Source organism: Cebidichthys violaceus, unplaced genomic scaffold (assembly GCF_023349555.1).
Source record: "Cebidichthys violaceus isolate CVI_PGR_0920_01 unplaced genomic scaffold, fCebVio1.0.p SCAF_144, whole genome shotgun sequence".
Lineage (NCBI taxonomy): Eukaryota > Metazoa > Chordata > Actinopteri > Perciformes > Stichaeidae > Cebidichthys > Cebidichthys violaceus.
In genome coordinates this window covers 12822-37981 of record NW_027176312.1, presented here as the reverse complement: position 1 = coordinate 37981, position 25160 = coordinate 12822, and the positions used below count along the sequence as shown (strand labels likewise).

The window sequence follows — 25160 nt, the reverse complement described above, 5'->3', positions numbered from 1 at the left end:
GATGTAATGTTGTAGTGTGGCAGCTTGAAGTTTCTTGCCAGAGAGTTTAGTGTTGAAACCCCAGCTGCACCCGCCAAACTGGCCTAGGTCAATTTAATTTGTGGGCTGCGTTTTTTTCATGTTCATATGAAACCTATTTGGGAAGACTGGTCAAGGGACATGGAAAAGTTTCTGCTCCCAGAGGGGTTGCTATTTAATTTCTTTGTTGGACTTGTGGAAGTAGATAAAATGTGATGTGGCTGGACAACAGGCAATGACATTAAACTCCAAATCAAATCAGTTTGGTAATGTAGATTTAGCCTAAGCAGATATAAGGCCTGGTCAAACAGCTTAAAGGTACTAAAGGGCAGGGTTAAAGAATGGTGTCAACTGTCAAAGGCTCAGTAGATACCAACACTAGGTGTGTGTGTGTGTGTGTGTGTGTGTGTGTGTGTGTGTGTGTGTGTGTAAGAAGGCTGTCGTAGCATTGAGTGTAATACCGGTGACAGTTTGAAGTGGAACACACCAGCCACTTTGCATCATGTCTCGTCACTTGACAGAGGTGAGTGCAATAAGGTGGTGGCACACTCACGCAACAGTTTGTAGAAGAACAAAGGTACCATGAAGGACCAAGCAGAAGACGTGGTCAAAGAAGCAGCAAGTCCGGAACCAAGTAAGCACTCAGCAGAAGCAGACAAACTAGTAGGGAGTAGGTGGAAGGTAAGTTGGGACCAGGAGGAGGTTATCCCCGTTTCCCTCACTTGTGTCTTTTAAATGCGAGTAGAGGAAACAAGGAATTATGTTTTAAGAGAAATGAGACGTCCTTTCCTCTGAAGCGTCAAGTAAAGCAATGTCTGTTCCTGATGACGCTGTTGTCAGTCGGCTTTAACAGCTGGAGAGACTTTAGAGAAGTTTGTGTCTGTACACTGTGGTGGAAAAAAAAAAGATTCAATAGTACCAATTGAGTCCTATAATACTGAATACCGAAACAAGAAACATTGAGGAAAGAAGTTTGACCTTAAAGTATTTATTCTCTGCGCAGAGAAGACTCAATCATCACACAGAGTGCCTGTGTTGTCTGTGGGATGGAGAATCCTGTGTGCAGTTTGAGCACATCTTTTAAAGGGTCAGAGCATCAAAAGAGAAGGGGGGAAGGTGTGTTTCCCACCAAGACATCTGTTTTGTTTCTACTCTACACATTTTACAATAGTACCTGCTGTCATGTGGTGTGGAGCAGGGGTAGAGCAAAAGACTCAAGCGCAGACAGTGGAGACGAGGTGGACGGCAAGGTTATTTTACTTGCACAAAAAACGAACATACACGGGAACACAAAAACAACTCCAACAGGGAGCGAGCAAAAATCCCAAAACTGTAGAAAGGCAAAGTCACAAAAAAAGTCACAAACCATGGGATGTGGAGGGAACAAAGCTGGAACACAGAGCACACACAGGAAAGCAACAAATTGCCCAGATCCAACTGGCCGCAGGCCTCTGGGGGACGGACAGGAGGGCTCCGGGGAACGGCCGGACTGCCGAAGTTGCTCCGGGCACAGGAGCTCGGGGGTACAGCCGGACTGCCGAAGCTGCTCCGGGCACAGGAGCCCGGGGGACGGCCGGACTGCCGAACTTGCTCCGGACACGGGTGTTCTGGCGAACAGCCGGACAGCCGGACTGCCGAACTTGCTCCGGACACGGGTGTTCCGGCGGACAGCCGGACTGCCAAACTTGTTCCGGACATGGGTGCTCAGGCAAGCCCGACTCGGACTCTCGGAGTCGGGGCTCCGTGGAACAGGATGCTGGCCCAGCGGCAGCAGGAACTGGTGACCGCTGGCATTCGGCAGCGGGGTCAGGAACTGGTGACCGCTAGGAAATGGTGATCGCTGGCATTCGGCAGCGGGGGCAGGAACTGGTGATCCCTGCGGCTCGGAGACGGCAACGGCAGGAGCTGGAGGTCGCTGCTGATCTGAGACGGCAACGGCAGGACCTGGAGGTCACTGCGGCTCGGAGACGGCAACGGCAGGACCTGGAGGTCGCTGCGGCTCGGAGATGGCAACGGCAGGAACTGGAGGTTACCGCTGCTCGGAGACAGCGGCAGGAACTGGAGGTCGTTGCTGCTCGGAGACGCCGACGGCAGGAGCTGAAGGTTGGGAGTAACTGTGGCTCAGAGGAGACAGCTGGAGTCGGCCGGAGCGCCAACAGGACACAGGGAGCTGGAGTCGGCCGGACCGCCGACAGGACATGGGGAGCTGGAGTCGGTAGGACCGCCGACCGGACACAGGGAGCTGGAGTCGATAGGACCGCCGACTGGACACGGGGAGTTAGAGTCGGTCGGACTGCCGACAGGACACGTGGAGCAACAAGTCATCTGTGGCCCCGCGGAGGCAGCGGCCGGAACTTGAACCTCCTCATATAAACTCCCCTGTTTGGGTTGTCGGGTCCATCCGACCATGTCAGACTCAGCAGACCATCATTTGGTGTGCTTTGCGTCACACCTGTTTGACCCTCTTAGGGAGATCTGTTGGGCCAGGGGAGGACCTCTGAGTTTCCAAAGAGCTAACCATGACTTGTTGGACTCAGCAGACCTAGGTTTTGAGCCCTTATCCCCTGAGTGGTATGAAGAGTTTGCGGGAACCCGCCTGGCCTTTGGAGGTCCTCAGAGTGTCCAGAAGGCAAATCGTGACCTGATGGACTGCCTTTACAATCCTCAAAGGAGGCAGAGGCAGAGGAAGGGTCAGCGATCTCCCGTTCCTGCCGGGCCACAGCGGGCAACTCCAGCCGTCTCTGCCAAGCCGCAGCAGGCCCCAGTTCCAGCCGCTGCCGTCTCCGATCCGCAGCGGGCCCCAGTCCAAGCCGCTGCCGTCTTCGATCCGCAGCAAGCTCCAGTTTCAGCCGCTGCCGTCTCCGATCCGCAGTGGGCTCCAGTTCCAGCCGCTGTCGTTTCAGAGCCGCAGCGGGTTCCTGCCGCTGCCGCCGTCGAGCCACAGCAGGTGTGGAAAATGGATGGATGGATGGATGGATGGTATGGGCATGTATGTGTATATGGAGGTACATGTGAAAGATAATTAATGGGGTGCTGTGGGGTGGGGGGAGGGCTCTTGTAGCTGCCTTTAAGTTAAGTGATGAATGTATTTTTTTAAATTATTATTATTTATTTATTTTTATTCATTCTTTAATTATGGGTTGGCACTGCCATCGTGAGTATGTTTGATAGTGACTTTTATACAGTGAAAAGTCATGATGTTGAAGCACTCTATACACAGCACAGAGGATAATCCTGCAAAAATTATTTTCATTTATTTATTTATTTTATGTCATTTAGAATAGTTAAAAGTGCAAACTCTAAATAAACTTGAAGGATTTTACATGGGATTGGGATTAGTGACGTCATTGTCATGACAACAGAGCCAGCTATAAAGTCAAAGTTCAAGGTAAATCAACCCTTTCTACAGTCAGACTCATCATATGTCTCAACACTACAGCCTGAAACATTCACCCAAATAGTTTAAGAAGCCTTAATTAAATAAATAAATAAATTACATAATGAATAATTTAGTTTTTGGCTATTCACGTTCAATTGGGGGAAAGTGGCAGAAATATGACTTTATCACAGTTATATATTATGTCCCTTATTTAGGCTATTTGTTTATGTATTTAATTTAACTCTCCTTAAATTGATTGCTGGAGCAAACACATTTAAAAACGCTCAACTTTTACTTTGAAGGCGAGCTGTCTCTGTATCCGGCTCTCGACTTCCTTGACTCAATTTTCATTGTTAGTTGGATAATGGAACAAGCTGTTGTTTTGGTGAGTTGAATTGCATTGCACGTGTTCATTCAAATCAACAATAACACAGACAAACCGCTAACCGCTTTTAGGCTATCGAACAACAAACTCACACATAGCAGAATACCTTTATATGAACACAAGTAGACCAATGAAATTAGGCAATACCCATAAACTGAAATTCATTATACAATGTGAACAATGGCAGACGATTTAAACTTTGTGCACGGACCCATAACCCATATCTAATTTACAATATTGTCATTTTCAGAATTATATTGGAATATTAGTTAATGTAAAAGGAGTCAATTGAACCTTATGCGCACAACTATTTTGCAATCGTTCAATACTGGGCGCCACCCATTCCAAACACGTGCATGGGCCTGGTGCAGATTTCGCCATGAATCCAAAAATCACCAAACACGTGGATATTTTCTTTCACACACAAAAAATATTTCTTTCATCTCCTTATATCTATGTATTTGTTGAAACACCTATCTCTTATTTTTACACCTAACCCCCACTCCCCTCCATGTCATACCCTCTGTGTGTTCTGTGTTTTGCTCAACTAATAAACGAAAAAATTATTCATTGCAGGGGCCACTTGAATGGCAAAGGGTCATATGGTCAATTGCACTGCACCTTACTATAAACACTAAATCTTCCCTGCTGTGATTATGACTTGTTGCTGTTGAAGACAATCCTCTCCGGTTCCACTCCCAGTCACTACGCGGCGGTAATGGGTTTTATGTTGGCCAACGGCAAATAAACGTCAAGAAGAAGAAGATAATTCACATTCCGTTTCCAGGGCGATTCAGTTGGCGGCTGAGAAGCGCCAAATCAAAAATCCTGACGGGGTAACAACTAAAAAGTAAAGATGGAAGCCATTGCCTCTCAGAACTAACCGGATTACTAACGAATCAGTTTACTACCCCAGTGAAAAACGTTTAGGTTGAATACAACATGGAGGAACTCTTCAGCAAAAGGTTGCAAGTGAACGTGAGGTGCAGGGACTGTGAGGAGAGGTAAGACTGCGGACATTGACGTGAGATGACCTATTTTAACAAAACCTAGATATCTCAAGCTCAAGATATCTTTCTAATGTGTTTATGTTAGCAACAAGAGATGGATGTACATGCTACTAGTCGGTGTACATTAACCTGTAACTTCACTTGGCGTTAGTGTAACTGCATTAACAAGAATAATTACCAACCTTGTGGGTCCGTGTACCTTTTGATAATCTTGTTTTATCGTTAAATCGAGAAAGGAAAATACAGAAATATCATGGCTTTTTTCGTTTTAAACCAAAAACGGGAAAAAACAAAAAGCACAGCTGTTTTTCCGTTTTTGAAAAACGAGAGAACCAAACTCAAATAACGAGCTGATTTTGTTTTTTGCAAATCTTTTTTTGTTTTTTGCCTTTGAAAACACACGCAAAGCACGACAGGTAACCTGGAAGTAAGCATATTTCGAAATAAAAGTCAAGGCACTACAATGACCGTATGCAAGCAATTGTTGTATACAGTCTATGATGCAAACACATACCAGGGTAGCATCAGAAGAAAAATAAATTATTGTAAATAATGGGCCGTTTCACAGAGCACAGTATGTATGTACCGTTTGGAGTATGTCAGCAACAGTAGTTGATTAGTGGCGGTTTAATATTTATTTATCCATGTACACAGTGACAATAAAGTTTAATTGGTACATTGTTTGATGCAATACAGTTCGTAATATAGTTTAATCAATGTCATTTTTGTGTGTGCAGAGTGGTTGCTGTTAGCATTGATATACATTTTTCCACCGTATTCTTAGTGAAGGCAGAGCACCACCTGAATAAGGAGATGAAGAGTAAATGTGTTTACCATTTCTACCAGTAGATGGCAGGATAAGTGTATTTAAACCAAAGATTTAGTCATATTTACCTGTGTCTTTGTTAATTAGGGCCGAGCAACCGACAACGTCGGGCTACGAAGGCCCCATTGAAATTCAAATACACACAGTACATCGGGTGCATATTTGGGGGACTTGCCATACTCGAAAACTCACCAAATTGTTCACACTTGTCAGGCCTGGTGGAAATAGCCATCTGATATAGGCTAGAGTAGGCTCTCTAGCACCCCCTACAAGTTGGACCGGCGACGCCCCTCAGCCAGTATGTCCGATTTACTTGAAATTCGACACACATGCGCAGCTCCGTTAGCTCTACAAAAAAGCCTCTCAGACCCCTAAGCTCCGCCTACTTAGATTTTCCGCCATTTTTAATTTTGTGAAAAACACATTTTTGCAAACTCCTCCTACACGCTGAATCCGATTGCTACCAAATTTGCCCGTGATCATTATTGGATCTACATCATCAAAACGTATTAGAAGATTTTTGATATCTCTTTGCGTTTACAAGATATGGACCAATCCACTTCTTAGGGGCGTGGCTTGTATATCAATACACATAACTTCTCAACCATTTGTCCTAAACTCACCAAATTTGCAGCATATGTGCACATTGCATCCCGTACCATATCCTGACATTTTCATTTAATTCAACCACTAAGGGGCGCTACCGTAAACTCCCCATGTTGTGCTTTTTGGTCACTTTTTGCAGTTTTCAGCCTTTCTACTTTAACAAACTCCTCCTACAGAATTAATAGGATCAACCTCAAATTTGGTCAAGATGCTCTTCAGATCTTTGTGATGAAAAGTTATAAAATTTGTGCGTTTTCATGGAAGAACCTTGACGTGGCGTGGCGGCCATTTTGCCTCATTCGGCATGAACAATAAAGTTGTTAACTCCAAGGTACATTATTCAATCTGCAAAAAATTACTTATGCATGATGCTACTTCAATTCTGAGCATATATCAATGCCAACATTTTCAATAACTCATAGTGCCACCTACTGTCAAAAGGAAATGTCACATTTTATACTTTTATTTACTCCTCCTAGCCAGTTGACCAGAACAGTCTTAAATGTAGTAAGGAAAGCCTTATGACATTGAAGATGCATCATCATGAATATTGTGACTTTTGTTGAACGCTGTTGCCGTGGCAACGCATCATTTGCCATGAAAAAGAAGCTAATGGTTCAGTGGCTTGGGATGCCCAAAAACTCATGAAACTTTGTTCACGTGTCATAGGTCATGGGAAGACATATTTTCGATGGGTTTTTGGCTTGGCAGTTTTAAATTGCCTCCATAGCGCCCCCTACAATATTTCAAAAGAGCAGCCTCAGCGCTGTTTCACCTACATGTATGAAACTTGGTAGGCACATGTATCCCATGAAGACTTTAAAAAACTGTACTGGAAGTCGGCCATTTTAATTTGTGTGAATTTTCCCTTGATCTTGGACAATTTATAGGCGCTATACTTTAACGAACTCCTCCTAGAGACTTTGTCAGATCCACTTCAAATTGTGTCAGTACAATCTCAAGACTGTTGTGATTAAAAGTTATCAAAAGCTTTACATTTTACGGAATGGCTTAGCCGTAGCGGGCGACTACTTTACGTGATTCCCCATCAAAAAAGCTGAACTTGTTCCAAACGGTCCCAAACTTCCCATGCTTGATAACACTCATGGTCTGAGAATGCCTCAGATGTATCAGAATAAATGACCTGCATTAAATACATATCTATCAATAACCTAGATAATTAACAAAGACACAGGTAAATATGACTAAATCTTTGGTTTAAATACACTTATCCTGCCATCTACTGGTAAAAATGGTAAACACATTTATTCTTAATCTCCTTATACAGGCTGTGTGCTCTGCCTTCACTCAGAATACGGTGGAAAAATAAATATCAATGCTAACAGCAACCACTCTGGACACACAAAAATTACATTGATTAAACTATATTACGAACTGTATTGCATCAAACAATGTACCAATTAATCGAAAACTTTATTGTCGCTGTGTACATGGATAAATAAATATTAAGCTGCCACTAATCCATTACTGTTGCTTACAAACTCTAAACGGCCCAGGTTTATTTATTTACAATAATTTATTTTTCTTCTGATGTTACCCTGGTAAGTGTTTGCATTATATACTGTATATAAGAATTGCTTGCATACGGTCATTCTATTGCCTTGACTTTTATTTTGACATACTCGTACTACCTGTCTTGCTTTGCGTTTCTTTTCGAAATAAAAAACCAAAGAGAGATTTGAAAAAAACTAAATATGCTTCTTATTTGAGTTTCGTTTTCATTTCTTTTTTGGATTCAGACAACAAAATAACGGAAAAACGGCTGTGCTTTTCCATTTTTTGTTCAAAATGAAAAACAAAAAAAAATCATGTATTTCTGTATTTATTGTTAAAAAAGAAAATGCATATAAATAAAAAATGGCATGCTGTCAGAAATAAGTGGCATATAAATAAAAAGAGATGGCATGCTGTGTCAGAAAGAAGTGGCATGTTAATAATAAGAAATGGCATGCTGTCACAAAGATGTGGTTTATGAACAAAAAAATGTCTCTGTTGTCAGAGTGCATGTTTGTCTGCAGAAACCATGGTGAGGTGCATCATTGTAAATCCCTTGAAGTTGTCCTCTTCTCTTGTCCAATACATCATTGAAAGAGCATAGAGATAGTTTAGATGACATTACAACACAAGTCTTGGTCTAAACTGAAATTAAATGTATCGAAAGCCATACAATTGTGACTGAACACACGGCTATGCAGTAGATAATTAGCTTTATTACCTCCAGGAAAGGATTTGTACAGTTTCCAACAGGCTGCACATTGATGGGGTACATTTTTTTTTAAGTCTTCTTGATTTTCACTTTAATATATATCTTGAGATCCACAACACCTTGGGAAAAATCACACTGCTTGGAGTAGGGATGGGTATTGTTAGGATTTTATCGATACTAATACTCTTATCGATACTGCTTATCGGTTCGGTTCCTTATCGATACTCTTATCTGTTCTTTATGATTATTTTGTGAAAGAAAAAGACAATTTGCATATGCATTAGGAGTGGTGTGCCTGTCTGACAGTGGACTTTCACTTTCAAGCGGCTCCTGCTGTATGAAACGATATACCGTTGGAACAAGAGTGACATACCACTCTGGGGAGCGGCATATGTCGCTGAATCACAGTGGCATACCATCGTTCACTTTTCAATCTCGGCAACACAAAAAGGAGAACTGGAGACTGTGCTCCAATTATCGGGGTATCACACTGGTCAGCCTCCCCGGGAAAGTTTATTCTAGGGTGCTTAAAAGGAAGCTACAACCGATCGTCCAATCTCAGATCCACGTGATGAAATGTGTATTCCTTCCTGGCCATGGAACAGTGGACCAGCTCTTTGTCAGTCATTGCAGGTCTGTTGCAGGGGTCATGGGAGTGTTTTGTGGACTTGGAGAAGGCCTATGACCGTGTCCCTTGAGGAGTCCTGTGGGAGGTACTGCTGAAATACGGGGTACCTGGGCCGTTGGTACGAGCTATCCAGTCCTTGTATGACTAAAGTAAGAGCTGTGTCTGTAAATTTGCCACAAAGTCAAATGAGTTTCCAGTGCGTGTCGGCATCCAACAGGGTTGTCCCTTGTCACCAATCCTGTTTGTGATTTTCATGGATGGGATTTCAAGGTGCAGCCGGGGGGAGGAGAGTGTCCAGTTTGGGGACCTCAGAATTGCGTTTCTGCTCTCTGCAGATGATGTGGTTCTGTTGGCTCCGTAAGAACGTCACCTTGGCAGCACTGGGGCGTGTTTCAGCCGAGTGTTAAGCATTTAGGATAACAGTCAGTATCTCCAAGGTGAGGCCATGGTTCTCTGCTGGAACACAATGGATTTTACCCTCTGGGTTAGAAGTGGTTCACTGCCCCAAGCGATGGAGTTGAAGTATCTCGGGGTCTTGTTCATCAGTGAGGGTAAAATGGAGGGTGAGATGGACAGGCGGTTCAGTGCAGCATCAGCATTGCTGCGGACGTGGTAACAGACCATTGTGGTGAAAAGAGAGCTGAGCTGGAAGGCAAAGCTCTCAATTTACCAGTCCAGCTACGTTCCAACCCTCACCTAAGGTCATGAGCTTTAAATAGTGACTGAGACTTCTTCATTTTACAGAAAAACAAACATCCGTGTCACCATTGAGCTTCAGTTGACAAACAGTCCAGTACACAAAAGGGTGAGTAGGAGTTCTGCATAACAACAGAAATAGTTTTATCTGTATTTTTTAGTCGTCCACTAATTGGAAAAACACTTTAAGGCCTACACCTATTCCTTCTACTTCAGTTCTCAGTGTAGCCTTTTATATGTTTATAACAGCTTTCGGCCTGCTCACTTAACCTCCGGTTGTTTTTGTTTGTATTAGGATCTTATAGTGAGACTAACAGATGATACTGATCCATATTTTCTCTTCAACCTCTCTATATCAGAAGAAGATTTCCAAAGGTAAGTACTGGTAAAGCTCTATAAATTACAATGCTCGGTGTTTGAACTCATGTCATGAACAGGTTTTCTTCAACTTTCTCTAACGTTGTCTTTCTTTCTTATTGTTTGTGTAGCTTGAAAGTCCAACAGGGGCTACTGATAGACTTTGCATCATTTCCTCAGAAGTTTATTGACCTGCTTAATCTGTGTTATTCTGAGCAAGAGTCAGACAATCCAAGGTAGGAAGAAAACCACCACACAACAGTACACTGTCCTACTGAATAAACCCAGTTTCACATTATATAAGGATTTGTATCAGTCCTAATAATTCCATTGCAATTAATTTTCTTTTACATAAATATTGTGAGATAAAGAGAAAAGTGGATTTGGATAATAACTCTTAAGATTGGTTTCATATTCCTGGAGAGAACTTGACATGCATGTGGTTGCTTTTATCAGTTGATAAACTTCTATCTGTGGGATGGACAAAATATTAGAGATTTATACACTGTAGTCTAGTGAAACAATACCCGACTCTACATGACTGTTTTCTTATCTTTTCCACAGGTTTCTCCTGCACTTGTCAAGTCAGTCTCCAGTGCTTGAAGGCCCTGCCAACTTCAGTGTTGTAAAGACAAATGCATTCAAACACCTGAACCACTTGTCTTTGAGGCTTTTTCACGGCTCTGATAAAGAGATTAAAGACTATCTGGCAGTGTGTCTCTCCTCTCTCAAGGTTGGTTCATTCATCAGAATACTGTAGAACTGTGATCAAACTGAGGTTTGTCTATAGGGATACTTTAATCGTAACAATCCCAAGAGCTTTCGTGTCTGTGCTGTTTGTTGAAGTGGTTGACTTGTTGATTGCTTATTGCTCGTACATTTCCACCAGGTGAGTTTAAGTAGTTCAATGACTTGATACCTTGATACCTGGATATTTTTGGAAAAAAATGTATAATAAGTACTGGTTTCAGTGGAATCATCTAATCTAAGCATCCATAATGTTTTTCATGTAACCCAAACCTTTTGTCCTAAGTCATGTTTGATAAGACATGTTTTCTCAATGTTTCAGGCAGAGAAGCAGGCCCTAGAGATGAAGCTTCAGAAGACTGACGAGGATCTGTCCAGGCAGCTGAGTTATGCCCAACAGGTGTGCTTCTTATCTACTCATTCATACATTCACCTAGAAACTCTAATCAAACTTCAAATGTTCCACATCTTTCACATTCAACTTTCACATCCTATTAAAACCTTTCTAAATATTCAACATTGTTTGAAAACCGTCAAACGTGGCCATCAACTTTAAAACGTTCACGGCACTTGGGACTTTCTTAAAGCAGTTCAACTTTTTAATTTCTTCAAGATTCAGGAAATTATCAGAGCCTCTGACATTTTACCAAATGGGGTGGGATGGAATGGGGGACTAGAGAGCAGCTGTAAAATCCTCTTGAAATTCAACTTGCTCTAACTTCCGCAATGTTCAGTCTTTATTAGTGGTGTAACGGACCACCCCTCACGGTTTGGCACACATGTGAACCACGGATTAATTGCTTCTTTTTTTTTTTTTACAGTTTAAATATAAAGTTTTACTGCTGCACACACTTTTTCACGTAATACATCTCTAAATATCTATGCAGAGTTGCAGTGAAAAGATATAAAGCAGTAGTGTGTGACGGGATAAGGATGGTGGACAAAACGGTATGTAGGCATTGTTTAACGAGAAAGATCTATATGAGGACGGCAATAAGCGAGCATGTCCACACATATGAAGTGCCACCATCCTGGTCTGTCAGTGACAGGGACCAAGGCACAACAATAACAACAGCAACAACAACTTATCACCGCAGCATTTAGAAACCGTTTATGGCAGAATCAGATCGGGCTGAAGCTATTACCAAATGTATTTGTTATTGCTGCAGACATGAGACCATACTCCGTTATGGAAAACAGAGCTAAAGCGCATTATATTTCCCACAATTTAAGCTTCTGCATTTTCCAAATGCAATAGTATTATTCAAACGTATTGTTCGATTCGTATTGCGGACGGAACTGTGAGCCTCGTAACGAATGGTTCAATACGAATGTGTGTTGTTACACCCCTACTATTTCACTAAGGCTGCACAAAAACACCAAAACACAGCAGGTCATCTTAATGCAACGATTATCATGACAACGTTTGGAGAGACAAGGATTGAGCTACAGCTGGACGAACAGAGAAACGAAGATGAGAAAAGTTGAAAAACAAAATCGAGATTTTGAAACGTTGTAATTGCCTGGAGCTACTAGTAGAGCAAGTCGTCCACTCATCACAGGGTTGGCCTGTCCATGTGTTCGAGTGTCCTTGACTACCCGATGGGCAGGCTAACTCCGTCACTGAGTGTGTGAATTAGAGGCCAATTGTGAAGCACTTTGTCTTTTTAGGTAGAAAAAGGTTATACAAGTATAGTTCATATATGGGAGTGGTTGAAAAATAATCTGTTTAATTCATAACACATGTATTTCTCTCACAGACGCTGTCTGACAAGACTAAAGAGTTAGACAAACTGCGTTTAGAGTGGACAAGTCAGACCAGCTCTCTGTCCAGCCGTCATTGTAAAGAGTTACAATCAGAGAGGGAGAAGGCTGTAGAGGTAAGACTCATCTGCACACACCATGTTTCTGATGCCAGGTTGTATTAGCTGTGATGTGTTATTGCTTTCTCAAAGTTTTGAGGCTTTGCCAAATGTGGTGTATTTAGTGATTTATTGGCCAAGTATTCATCATTTATTTGTTTGGAACTAGGGATGGCGGGATTAACTAATTTAACTAGGAGCACGGCTACGTAACCTCATAATCATAAGAATTGAAGAATCTACGATATCTTTGGTGTTCTGATTCCTGCCTGTGAAAATGAGTCTCTCCCCTGAGTCCCTTAACGTTTGTGTTTTGTGTGAGAGGGAGTTGTACCTGAGGCGTTGAGAAGAAGAGCTGTAAAATGGGAACCAACATTCCAGCTTTACAGTATATCTGTCAAAAAAGCCTTAAATCAGCAGTGTGGGAGTCAAAGAACTGCGGATTAATTACACAGTTAAACCATCATAGTGAGAAAAGGTTTTACTGTGGATTGTTATTGAGTAAAAATATGTGATCTGGAGATGAGCATTAGAGTTTTTTTATCTGCTGATCCCTGATAATGTTACATTTTGAAGAATAGATCTGTGTTGAAATCAGCAGGAAAAGCTAACATCTGTTAGTATACCGTTCCATTTAGTTATATTGTGGTGCATTCAAGCTCCAAACTGTAAAAATGAGAATTGAACAAAGGTCATTTATAATGCTATCATGTGTTCAAATGTAATCTTAATGTTAAGATACAGTTACTCCATGGGGCTTTTATTTTGAAAGGGTGGGACTGGGTGGAGGAGAGAGGGGGAAAGGAGACAGAATCATAATGTTTGACACACACACACACAGAGGTTATTAAATTACAGACTTCATCACAAGCATTCCAGTTAGAATTCACTCTGTGAAGCTTTTATTTTGAAAGGCTGGGACGGTATTATAATGCCTTTGCCTGAATATCTCCAAGTCATTTGTGTATGTGCGTGTGTCTGTGTCTCTACATGTGTGCACTAATTGGCTCATATCAATCACCTGTGTGCCTGCCAGGATCAATAGTTGCCATAGTGATGTAACTTCAAAGATACACATGTACACAGGCTTTACATAGAGTTAAAACAGAGGAAAAACCTGTCAAACGCTTCCATCATTTCTTTAGAGATGCATACCTTTTGTTTGAGATAAATACCTTTGGAAATTAAGGTTCAGTATTTGAAACTAACCAAGCTCATGGATGAACAGCAAAGACATGCGTTCTGCATCAGGACTTGTAAGAAAGTTTTATGTGGTGTCTTTAGTTACAGAGCAGACTTCAGCAGCAGACGGAGCTGCTCCGTCAGGAGCTGGAGAATTCTCATAAGAAGAGCAGCCAGCAGCTCCACAGCAGACTGACAGAGCTGGAGACCTCTTGCAGAGACCTGACAGAGAGGAAATACAAGAATGAGTCTGTCATCAGGGACCTGAAGATTAAACTAGTGGGTGCAGAGGAGGTAAGTGGCTGGGTGGGGGGGTGGGGGCTAACAAACTGTTTACTTTTTACAAAAACAGTACAAAATGGCCTCTAAAATGAGCAGCAACACTGGACTGTGGGGCTCCTGTTCTGTGGTGTAGTTATTCTGTTATTTTGTCCACTTCTGTAGATGATACAGATTATTTCAAGAAAGATTATTGACGCTGGGACTGTTTTCCTGCTGTTATGTGTGTAGGAATGCCAGCGTTCCAAGCAGCAGATCCTGTCTCTCAGGAGGGAGAACAGCTCTCTGGACACAGAGGTCCATGACAAGGAGCGTTTGGGGAGCCAGCTGCAGATGAGAGTGGCTGTTCTGGAACAGGAGATCAAAGATAAGGATCAGCTCATGCACCGCTCGAAAGAGGTGCTGGAAGCTACTCAGCAGCAGAAGGTAAGAGGAACTTCAGCTGTGGGTTTTTTTAATCGCCTGAAAAGCCGAAACAACAACTTAAATAACCCTGAGACACTCAACCTCATCTATTTCATTTTTAGAAGCACAAAGTTTAGATTCAGAGAGCAGTTATTTTCTGCAGGCCCAGCCCTTTAATCCCACCATGTGGTTTACTCTGCATTCGCACCAAATCAGGTGTTGCAGCAAGTACACTGTAGGAGTGTCACTTAAATGGTGCATTTGAGGGACCCATTTGATCTGAATGGTCAACTGATTTCCTGTCACGTGATTGGCCACCAGCAGGCGTCAGAACTGAGGCTACATCCACACTACTCCGTTTCTATTTGAAAACGCATATGTTTTGCTATGTTTACACCGAGCGTCCACACTACGCTGGCGTTTTCGAGGACCGAAAGTAGAGGACTTTGGAAGCGCTCCCAAAGACGGATAAGTTTGAAAACTCCGGGTAGCGTATTCGTCTGGACGAACGAAAACGGATACGTTTGGAAACGATAACGCCCACACCCGCGTTCGCTACTTGATTGGTTATTAGCAGTCATGACGTGTCCTTCCCTGATTTGTAACACCCATATCACGTGACCAGAAATCTTAAACATCAACATTGATTACCGATTGACTACCAGGGGTACATCCCAAGTCTCTTAACCTTCTGTACCCTAGCCCTATTTTTAGGCCTCTGCTCGAAAATTGCATACCCATACTAAAAAGAGTGCATTTCTCTAACTACAAGGTGAATGTTAATAGTTTTGGTGTTATAATAAAGGTACCACTTGTGAGATTTGTTCATATGTGTAATTATCAGTATATATGTTACTGGTTAAGAGTAAATTAAGATGGCACACAGCACAAATTGAAAATTTTCAATAAATATATTTTTTTAATGGTGTAGCTGCAAGCTTTAAACCTCTCCCAGATCATAGCACATTATGTTGAGTCTCTCTGCAAATTTTGTGAAAAGTGAAGCATTCAAGAGTTAGAGGTTTTAGTACAGAGAGGTCAGGCGAGGTCAGCCAAAATGTAATTTTGTTCCAGCTGTTCCATTGTAATTTTATATACTATATAATTATATATTTCACTTCTTTTAGTGAAGTGAAATATATAGTGTTCAATCTATCCAAATACAGCAGTTTGGCATCATTTTGCGAGCCTGGATCCTCTCTGAGCTTGTTTATGTGGGATTTTCTTGTCTGAATTCCAGATTTTATCTCTTCCAGGGTCTTACAGGGTGTATGATGGGTCGATTTGACCCAATGAACCTTCCATAGACACGTCAGAGCCTCTTCTGTTGAGACGACCCAACGTGACTTTGATTGACAGACTCGTTAACCAATCAGAATAAAAAAACTACCTGAGCGTCAAATTTCTAAAATCCGATTTGCTGAGACGTATAACCCTCTCCCTCAGCTAGCAGGTTTAGTAAGTAACTGCGATGCTGTGTCATAGCGGAATGTGAAAAACTGCGATCTAATTGGCCGAGGGCCACAGACACCCCAGGACCCCTGTGGTTCAGCCCCTGTTTCTATAAAATAGCCTGATGTCGGTGAAAGGAAGCACGCAACGTTGCTATGTTTTTAACCGAAAATCCTAGGTTTTAAACCGTTTTATATTCACTGGACGAATCTACTGGACTGTTTGTTTGGTTTGTTTTTGTTTTGCTTCCTGGGAGAGGAAGTGGACAATTTTCCTGCAGAAGTGAAGAAACAGATTCTTCAGAGAGAGAAGCACATTTCTCCTCTGTCGTTGTAAGGCGGCCGGCATGCCGGTGTGGGAAAAGTCGGCTTTCCACACCGGCCGGCCGGCTTGCCACACTGTCAGATCAGCAACACTAAATAGGTTCTACACATACGTGAAATACAGTACCTATTCTATGTAAAGAAAGGACGTATAATAAAAGTGTCTACAAATATTACAGTGGTGACAAACGATGAGACAGCAAAAGGCACGCGCTCAACCCAGTTTGTCACCTTGCGTGTCTTCCTCTCTGTTTGAACAGGACATGCTCAGCGATTTTGATTATAGAAATGATTGGAATCATACAAAAAATACATTTATAGCACAGATCAGTAGAGAAATATTAATATTTATTTTATTTTAGCGTTATATGTGTTTTACTTTTCATGATTTCCCCTGACCGCACGTCCCTGCACCAGATGAACAACGACTTGATGAACAGCAACAGGCCTATTATATCGAGGCTCGTACAAACACTTGTTAACGTGGTCTTGCTGTGGTTTTACTGTGAACATCACATTGCCCTTTTTTTTTTTTTTTTTTCTTTTTTTTTTTGAGAAATGCCAACATAAAACATGGCATTCTGAAACTAGGCTTGCTCTTTCATATTACTCAAACTTCAACAACTAAATTTATTGTACAGAACATTGTACTCATCTAGAGGTATGGCAGCTCTGTATTAACGGTATCCCTTTCGTATATTGTTACACCCCTAATATATAGTGTGTGTGTGTGTATATGTATATGTATATATGTATATGTATATATGTGTATATATATATATATATATATATATATATATATATATATGTGTATATATATATATATATATATATATATATACATATATATACACACACATATATATATACATATATACATAACCTCTAGGTGTTTTGTTTTCTAGGAATCAATGGAAGAAAATGCTGAAAGTAAAGAACTTCAGATTACAAAACTTGAGGCAACGGTGAAATCCCTGTCTGAGGAGCTCATAAAGGTTTGCTATGGTTTAACCCCACAAGTGAAGTAAAGAGATAACTGTTACCCATCAGTATCCCCTCTTACTGTGTCCATACAAACTGGCTTTGTGGCATCTATTCATAGATTTGATTAATGCATCGCACTCGAAAGAAAGGTTGCTGTTATTTAGCTGAATTTATATAAATGGGGTGGAGAAAATAATAAAAGCACCTGTTGGTGTAACTAATAAACTAGCTGAGCTCAGTGTATAACTGCACCTTATGTTTCAATATGGTCCATTCCAGTGTCTTACTTCCTTCTATTTCTTTTAAATCCAGGCTAACGGTATCATTAAGAAGCTGCAGGGAGAGGTTCGAGGCCTAGTTGGAAAAATAAAAGTGAAAAACACTGTGACTGTGTCACAGGAGAAGCTCCTCCATGACACATCAGGAAAACTTGAGAATGTTGAAAAGGATCTACAGAGCACTCAGCAGCAGCTCGTCACCAGGGTTGAGCAGGTATGTCTCCATTTCTCATGTAGCTTTCTTAACCGCACTGATGCTCTTCAATCAGGAGTCCACTTACGCAACAAAACTCGGATTCTAAATTTACAATATTTCAATATTGAAATATTTACAATTCTAGATGGTGATGATCAGAAAAATAAACATGTTGGTCTAAAATAGAGCCTTTGTTTACATTTTTCATTTGTATGATCAGCCACAACATCAGTAATGATCAGTTAACTTCCATATTGGTGCAACTTTATAAAGTATCTAATTCTAATAATCTAGTTTGTATCGTACATCCCCTCGCCGCATCTTACCTCACCTCACTTTTTCTTATCTTAAATGTGTTTACTCTGTAAATCACTTGTTTGACAAAACATCTGAAACCAAAGGGAAAGAATTTATATTTTATACTATACATAATGGTGCCCCCTCTCTTTGCATTCATTTGTTGAAGTAGTGTTTATTTGAGCTACAAACATATAAACACATCTTGTCCTGCACTGGCCTGCAAACTGATGTTCCCTGGTTGAGAGGTACCGAACCAACATTACCCAGGGAACATCAGTTTGCAGGCCAGTTGGCATATTAACAGGAAAGACTCGGTTTAATATGAACTGGATTTGTGTATTACAGGTTTCAAAACTGAAGGAGCAGTTGGAGACAACGGTACAGAAGCTAAATGAAAGCAGAGAGGTGTTGAAGACAAATGAGAATGGTGAGGAAGCTTGTCTCACTTAGGGGGGAGAGCCAGGTTGGTGGTTCCATCCCCGGCTCCTCTGTCCTCATGTCGTGTCCTTGAGCCCCTGCTCACAGTTTATGAATGTGATGACAAGAATAAAGTTTAAGTTTTAAACCGACTGACTTTAGAGGACCCATCAGTTATCCCGTGAGTGTGTAAAGATCAGAGATGTTGTCAGACATGTTGTAAGACACCTAACTTGTGTTTTTACTCACAAATTCCGTAACCTCTTTAGAAAATGTTGAAATTCTATCTCCCCCTTCTCCCAAATTATACATATATATAGTTATACAAATGTTGTTGACTGTTGGTCTCCAGATGTCTCCTACTTCACTGAAAAGTCCATTCTCAGTGCACATTCCACATGTCCCTTACATACTGGACCATTTTGCTTCCAGCAAGTTGTGAGGTCACAGAGTTCTACTTGTATATACATATATAACAACTGCGATTCAAGGTGAGCACAGAGGAATGTTTCAAACTTTGCACATGCGTCATTCTGGTCAAACTTTAGAGTCACGTAACAAGAAGCAAAAAAACTATTTTAACACATTTAGGACCCTGAATAATGTTGGGATCTGGCAGGCGCATGTTTGGTTATCAGCAAGTATGAAAACTAAATGATTGACATTAATAAAATGATTAATATCAATACGATTATAAATAATAACGGGGCACAACCCTGAGATCAGGGACCAATAACTAAACTATAAATTAAAGTTTCATAATTACTCAAAATGTCAATAGTCAAAGTACTATTCCACACTAGGAGTGAGCAGGGAAGGTTTGAATTTTAGCACAGGCCACGATATCCAGCTATTATCACAATACACATGCCCAAAGTAATCACAGAAAGCTGCTCTTTAAATTATAACACAGTTTATTAAATTCTAATAACATTGATCAAGTAAATAATATTATAAGCTAACAACAACTACTCTACAATTACAAGCATACTATCGATCATCAAAAAACAATCCTGTATGTTTGCGCGCATGTGTGTACGGGGGAGAAGCGAGAGCAAAATAAAAATGGCGGCCGTGATCACGCCACAGGAGACTATAAATTGGCGAGGAGAGAGGAAACTACCAAAAAGGCAGATAACAGCACAACCGATATGACTGTTGTACGTGTGTGTGTGTGTGGGTTAGTTTAAACAAGGAAAAGGAAAACACTCAATACAAGGCAGATCCTCACCGCCGCAGTAAAATACAGAAACTTTTACCTTATCACACAGAAACCCGACCGGCGAACTCAGATTCGGCAGGCACGGCACTGGTCTTTTAACTGATAGTTACAGTTACCAACCTTACTCGCAGTGACTGATGTAAACAGCACTATTACAGCAGCATTGAATAACACTCATAAAAACAGCATTGAAACATCACAATTATTGCAGCAACAACACAACAGTGACTTTTACACAGCACTAACGTAACTCAGCGGTCTGTAAACATACACAATAACACGTAAACTTAAAACAAAACCAACAAGGTTACAAACTTACTATGACTTATATCTGCCGAGATAAAAGCCTCTTACTTTGAGATTGCTTCGTAGCGGGTGTTTCTTCGAATTTCTATCTTATTTGGGATCCGGCACATCACTCATTCGGTGAAGCTGCGCTGCGATAAATCTTTCGTATGGCAGCAGGAATTCTTCAGAAGTTAAGTCAATACTTCCTAACATTAGATCTCACACTTATGACGCATTATAGTCATTATAATACTTTAGAGATCAAAAAACCTTGTCACTTTTTTAGCTCGCTCATTTTCTGTGCTATTGTTCTTTTACTACAGTTATAAATTGGCTCAACAAGCAGCTAAATGAAAAGCAGCTCTCCAGAAAGTCACAGTCTGCTGAACCTTTGGACAGGCCTTCACTTCTATCCACAGCAACAGGACTAAAGGTACACTGTAGTTCACATGAGCAGTACTGTCACACTTCACTTAAAGTACAGCAACAAAATTAATGCTGTACTTTTCCCTCAGACAGGGATAAGTGCATCGTCTCCTGTTGATCAGCGATCAGTGCAGCAAACCATCAGACACACGTGAGTATATTCTTTCTTTCCACAGTATACACTTGTGTATACACTGTACAATACATTAATTCTAAAGAGGACTAGCATTTCACTGTTTACTTATTCAAGCTTTAAATCAGAATTGAATTTCAAAGTCTGCTCTCTGTTTCATCATGTCGGTCATGTTTGTTGGGGAATTTAGTTCAACTTTTACGATGTACGTCATTTTCACTGTGTTCTTCTTGTCCTCAGTGGAGACTCTGCAGGTCTGGATTCTAAGTACTTTGAGAGGAGAGATGATGGCATCCCAGTCTATGGTCTGTCATCTAATGTGTTTCACAAAGGTAAACCGCTTATCATTTAGAGCTTCACAATGACTGCTTTAGCAGGGAAACATTGTGTCTGGCAAACCAGTGTGCCGTGAGAGATCGTCAGGTGTGCCGTGGGAAAATGTCCAATTTCACTTAATCAGTCCCAAAAAATCCGGAACCTCAGGAGGGGGAAACCGGGAAACATCCAAGCTGTATACAGTAAGGATGGGACTCTGTTGACTTCAACTGAGGGGGTAATCGGGCGGTGGAAGGAGCACTTTGAGGAACTCCTGAATCCGACTAATACGCCCTCTATTGTAGAGGCAGAGCTGGAGGCTGATGGGAGAGCATCATCAATTTCCCTGGTGGAAGTCACTGAGGTAGTCAAACAACTCCACAGTGGCAAAGCCCCAGGTATTGATGAGATCCGTCCAGAAATGCTGAAGGCACTGGGTGTGGAGGGGCTGTCTTGGATGACACTTCTCTTCAACATTGTGTGGAGGTCTGGGGCGGTGCCTAGGGAGTGGCAGACTGTTCAAAAAGGGGGACCAGAGGGTGTGTGCCAATTACCGCGGTATCACACTACTCAGCCTCCCTGGTAAAGTCTACTCCAAGGCGCTGGAAAGGAGGGTTCGGCCGATAGTCGAACCTCGGATTGAAGAGGAACAATGCGGATTCCGTCCTGGCCGTGGAACAACGGACCAGCTCTTCACTCTCGCAAGGATCCTGGAGGGGGCTTGGGAATACGCCCATCCGGTCTACATGTGTTTTGTGGACCTGGAGAAGGCGTATGACCGGGTCCCCCGGAAGATACTGTGGGAGGTGCTGCGGGAGTATGGGGTGAGGGGGCCACTTCTGGGGGCCATCCAATCCCTGTACGCCCAAAGCGAGAGCTGTGTCCGGGTCCTTGGCAGTAAGTCGGACTCGTTTCCGGTGAGGGTTGGCCTCCGCCAGGGCTGCACTTTGTCACCAATCCTGTTTGTGGTATTCATGGACAGGATATCGAGGCGTTGTCGTGGTGAGGAGTGTTTACAGTTCGGTGGGCTGAGGATTGCATCGCTGCTGTTTGCAGATGATGTGGTCCTGATGTCTTCATCAGGCTGTGACCTCCAGCACTCACTGGATCGGTTCGCAGCCGAGTGTGAAGCGGTTGGGATGAGGATCAGCACCTCTAAATCTGAGGCCATGGTTCTCAGCAGGAAACCGGTGGATTGCCCACTCCGGGTAGAGAATGAGTCCTTACCCCAAGTGAAGGAGTTCAAGTACCTCGGGGTCTTGTTTGCGAGTGAGGGAACAATGGAACGTGAGATTGGCCGGAGAATCGGAGCAGCTGGGGCGGTATTGCAGTCGCTCTACCGCACCGTTGTGACGAAAAGAGAGCTGAGCCGCAAGGCAAAGCTCTCTATCTACCGGGCAATCTTCGTTCCTACCCTCACCTATGGTCATGTGGACTGGGTCATGACCGAAAGAATTAGATCGTGAGTACAAGTGCCCGAAATGGGTTTCCTCAGGAGGGTGGCTGGCATCTCCCTTAGAGATAGGGTGACATGTTCGGTCATCTGTGAGGGACTCGGAGTAGAGCCGCTGCTCCTTTGCGTGGAAAGGAGCCAGTTGAGGTGGTTCGGGCATCTGGTAAGGACGCCACCTGGGTGCCTCCCTAGGGAGGTGTTCCAGGCACGACCAGCTGGGAGAGACCCCGAGGGAGGCCCAGGACCAGGTGGAGGGACTATATCTCCAAACTGGCCTGGGAGCGCCCCAGTCAGAGCTGGCTGATGTGGCCCGGGAATGGGAAGTTTGGGGTCCCCTGCTGGAGCTGTTGCCCCCGCGACCCGATCCCGGATAAGCGGATGAAGATGAGATGAGATGAGTCTCAAAAAATATTATTTAGTTGCTGTGCCTGCAATATAGTGTCTGGCTAAGTAATGAAATACTCTTCCGTGCCAGTGGGTGGCAGTATGTAGCGCAATAATGACCTTGTTAATTTAAGACAGTAGAATAAATGATGCGCAGGAGAGGTTGTGGTGACAAGACGAACAGCGATGGAGAAATATTTGAAAAGAAAAAATGCAGACTCCCAACTGGGTCCTGAACAACAAAATTAGAGAGCTGAGAGCTGTTGAGGAAGAGCTTTGTGTGAGCCTTTCTTCAGTTTCTGCCATCTAAATAGGCCCAGGTTTCACACTGAGTAAGGATCAACAAATTGAGAGACCGGTCATTAAATTGTCAGTATATATGCTGTGTCGTTTACTTTTTTGGTTGTTGGTGTGCCACGGGATCTTTTTAATGTAAAAAATGTACCGCGGCTCAGAAAATGTTGAAGAACAATGTTCCAGCATTAGCAGTGCAACCCCCCCACCCACCCACCACCACCACAACCATGCTAATTTGAAAGTATTTTGATAAACATGTCCATTTTCTTTTCTTTTTTCTTTGTAGAGTTCTCTCAGCAAACAAAGCCCTCCGTAGCTTCTGCTTACTTCTCTGCATGAAGCAGTAGCAGGTGGAGTCATGACATCGCACAGAATTTCAATTCAACTCCAGGTGGAAGTGAAACCATCACAGGCTCCTGAACTAATCTGTCACTGACGTGCTGTGTTAAATTCACTTTTTAAGTAGCTTCTGTTGCTGTTTTAATTTGTGTGCTGATGGTTTGCACATCTATCTTCTGATTTGTGGACACAGTAAATGCTGTTACACCTTTCTGAATGGTGGATTCCAGTGATCATGGAAAATGTATTAAAGTCTTTAAATTCAAATATACAGGGTTTTTTTTCGAAAACAGTATACAAAGTTTGCCATCCTTTTGTGTTTATATTGTGTTATATTTGCTGTTGTATTTCAGTTATGAAGTGTAGTCTTTAATAAAGTGTTTCCATCCTTATTGCTGCCCATAGGATTTCTAGGGTATCTACTGATTTAAAATCTACCTTTTAATTAATTTCATCTCACTTCAAGTCCCCTTCAAATAATGAATGTGTGAAATAAAAAAATTGGTGCTGTTCAGTATTTGTCAAGCATGGCTAACAAATCAAGTGAGTTTGGGACTTCATTTCATTTTTAGGTGGCACACTGCTCACACATCTTTAAACTACGTAATACAGGAAACACTGCACGATGACACAGACGTGTTTTTCAACAAGTCTATTTTCCAATTCCATTGACTACAACCATAATGTGCTCCAATCTGATTATAGAATTTGTAGAATGTGAACATTTGTTTTGTTTGATATAATCAGAACGATGCTTTTAGAATATTAAGGAAGCCCTATAGCGGAGCTTAGCCATGTTGTCTGCACACGGCAGGTCAATGGAAGAAGTTTGCACCACAAAGGTTGACACCTTGATTTGATGTGTAATCTGTTTAAAACAGAGACAGTTCTAGAAGCCTCAGGCCTGGCCTGGAAGGTCAGGAAGAGACTTGGGTCCTGTTAAAGGGGTCTCAACTCTCTCTCGCAAATCAAAAGATATTTAATAAGTACAGAAGCAAAATACAACTCAGATTGTGTGGGAGACAGAAACAGAGACAACAGCAGTATTTCTTCCAATAAACTCATTTGAATACATGTGCTATGTGGGTATGAGTGGTGTTTTGTCTAATTTCTATTGTGTGTAATGCATGTACAGCTTTGTCAACTAAAGAATCTAAAGTTTACTCACCCTCTGTGTTGTAATGTGTGTGCGTCATTGGTCCATCACTAGGGTCCACTCCGCTTGACTGCTGCCCCTCCCCAGTCTGATGGCTGATTGTCGAGCCCTCCCACCACTCCTTGATCCATGGAGAATGAGCAGCCTCTTCTTTAAGGTCCAAGCTGCCACATTTATGGCACCCAAAGTCTTCAGTTGGTGTGTGTCAAAGTCTCTGCCCCTCCTTTCAGCCTCCTCTCATGGCCTGATACATTATCAGCTGGGCATCCTTGCGTCTGTGCTGATGAAACTTCTTGCTTGTTGAACTGATCCTCAGCTTGGTTCAGCATGTTGCATTCTTCACAGCTGTCTTGTGTGATGTTTTCCAGGCTCATGGATGGCGGAAAGCCTTCAGTCAGGGCTGACACTGTAGATCTTTAATGAGTCTTGTTCGTCTTCTTCATCCTCGGCGTGTTGAGTGGTAAGTGTCGTTCATGTTGTTTGTGCCTGGGGAGCGTATGGCAGCAAAGCGGAGTCCCTAGATCAGGATCCGCGGCCATGTACCGCGACTAAAAAAACAAATAAAACAAAACAAAAACTACCCAAAGATC

General features: G+C 42.3%; 1 protein-coding gene across 1 annotated transcript; it reads left to right on the top strand.

Moving 5' to 3' along the window:
• The first annotated feature begins 4574 nt into the window (after positions 1-4574).
• sass6 (SAS-6 centriolar assembly protein) lies at positions 4575-24577 on the top strand. The gene is made up of 16 exons (XM_068709348.1): positions 4575-4786; positions 9824-9884; positions 10071-10150; positions 10264-10368; positions 10697-10865; positions 11202-11279; positions 12640-12759; positions 14026-14217; positions 14434-14628; positions 17288-17377; positions 17679-17858; positions 18486-18567; positions 20391-20500; positions 20583-20644; positions 20867-20958; positions 23362-24577. Exons 1-16 carry the CDS (start codon positions 4725-4727, stop codon positions 23412-23414), a joined length of 1731 nt encoding a protein of 576 aa, XP_068565449.1. The 5' UTR covers positions 4575-4724; the 3' UTR covers positions 23415-24577.
• Positions 24578-25160: the final 583 nt, after the last annotated feature.

Bases quoted from the DNA above. Each gene is read 5' to 3' on its own strand.
- sass6 (XM_068709348.1), top strand. From the start codon at position 4,725: ATGGAGGAACTCTTCAGCAAAAGGTTGCAAGTGAACGTGAGGTGCAGG. The intron at 10,369-10,696 runs GTAGGAAGAAAA...TCTTTTCCACAG, and splicing joins CAAGAGTCAGACAATCCAAG to GTTTCTCCTGCACTTGTCAA. The intron at 14,218-14,433 runs GTAAGTGGCTGG...TTATGTGTGTAG, and splicing joins AACTAGTGGGTGCAGAGGAG to GAATGCCAGCGTTCCAAGCA.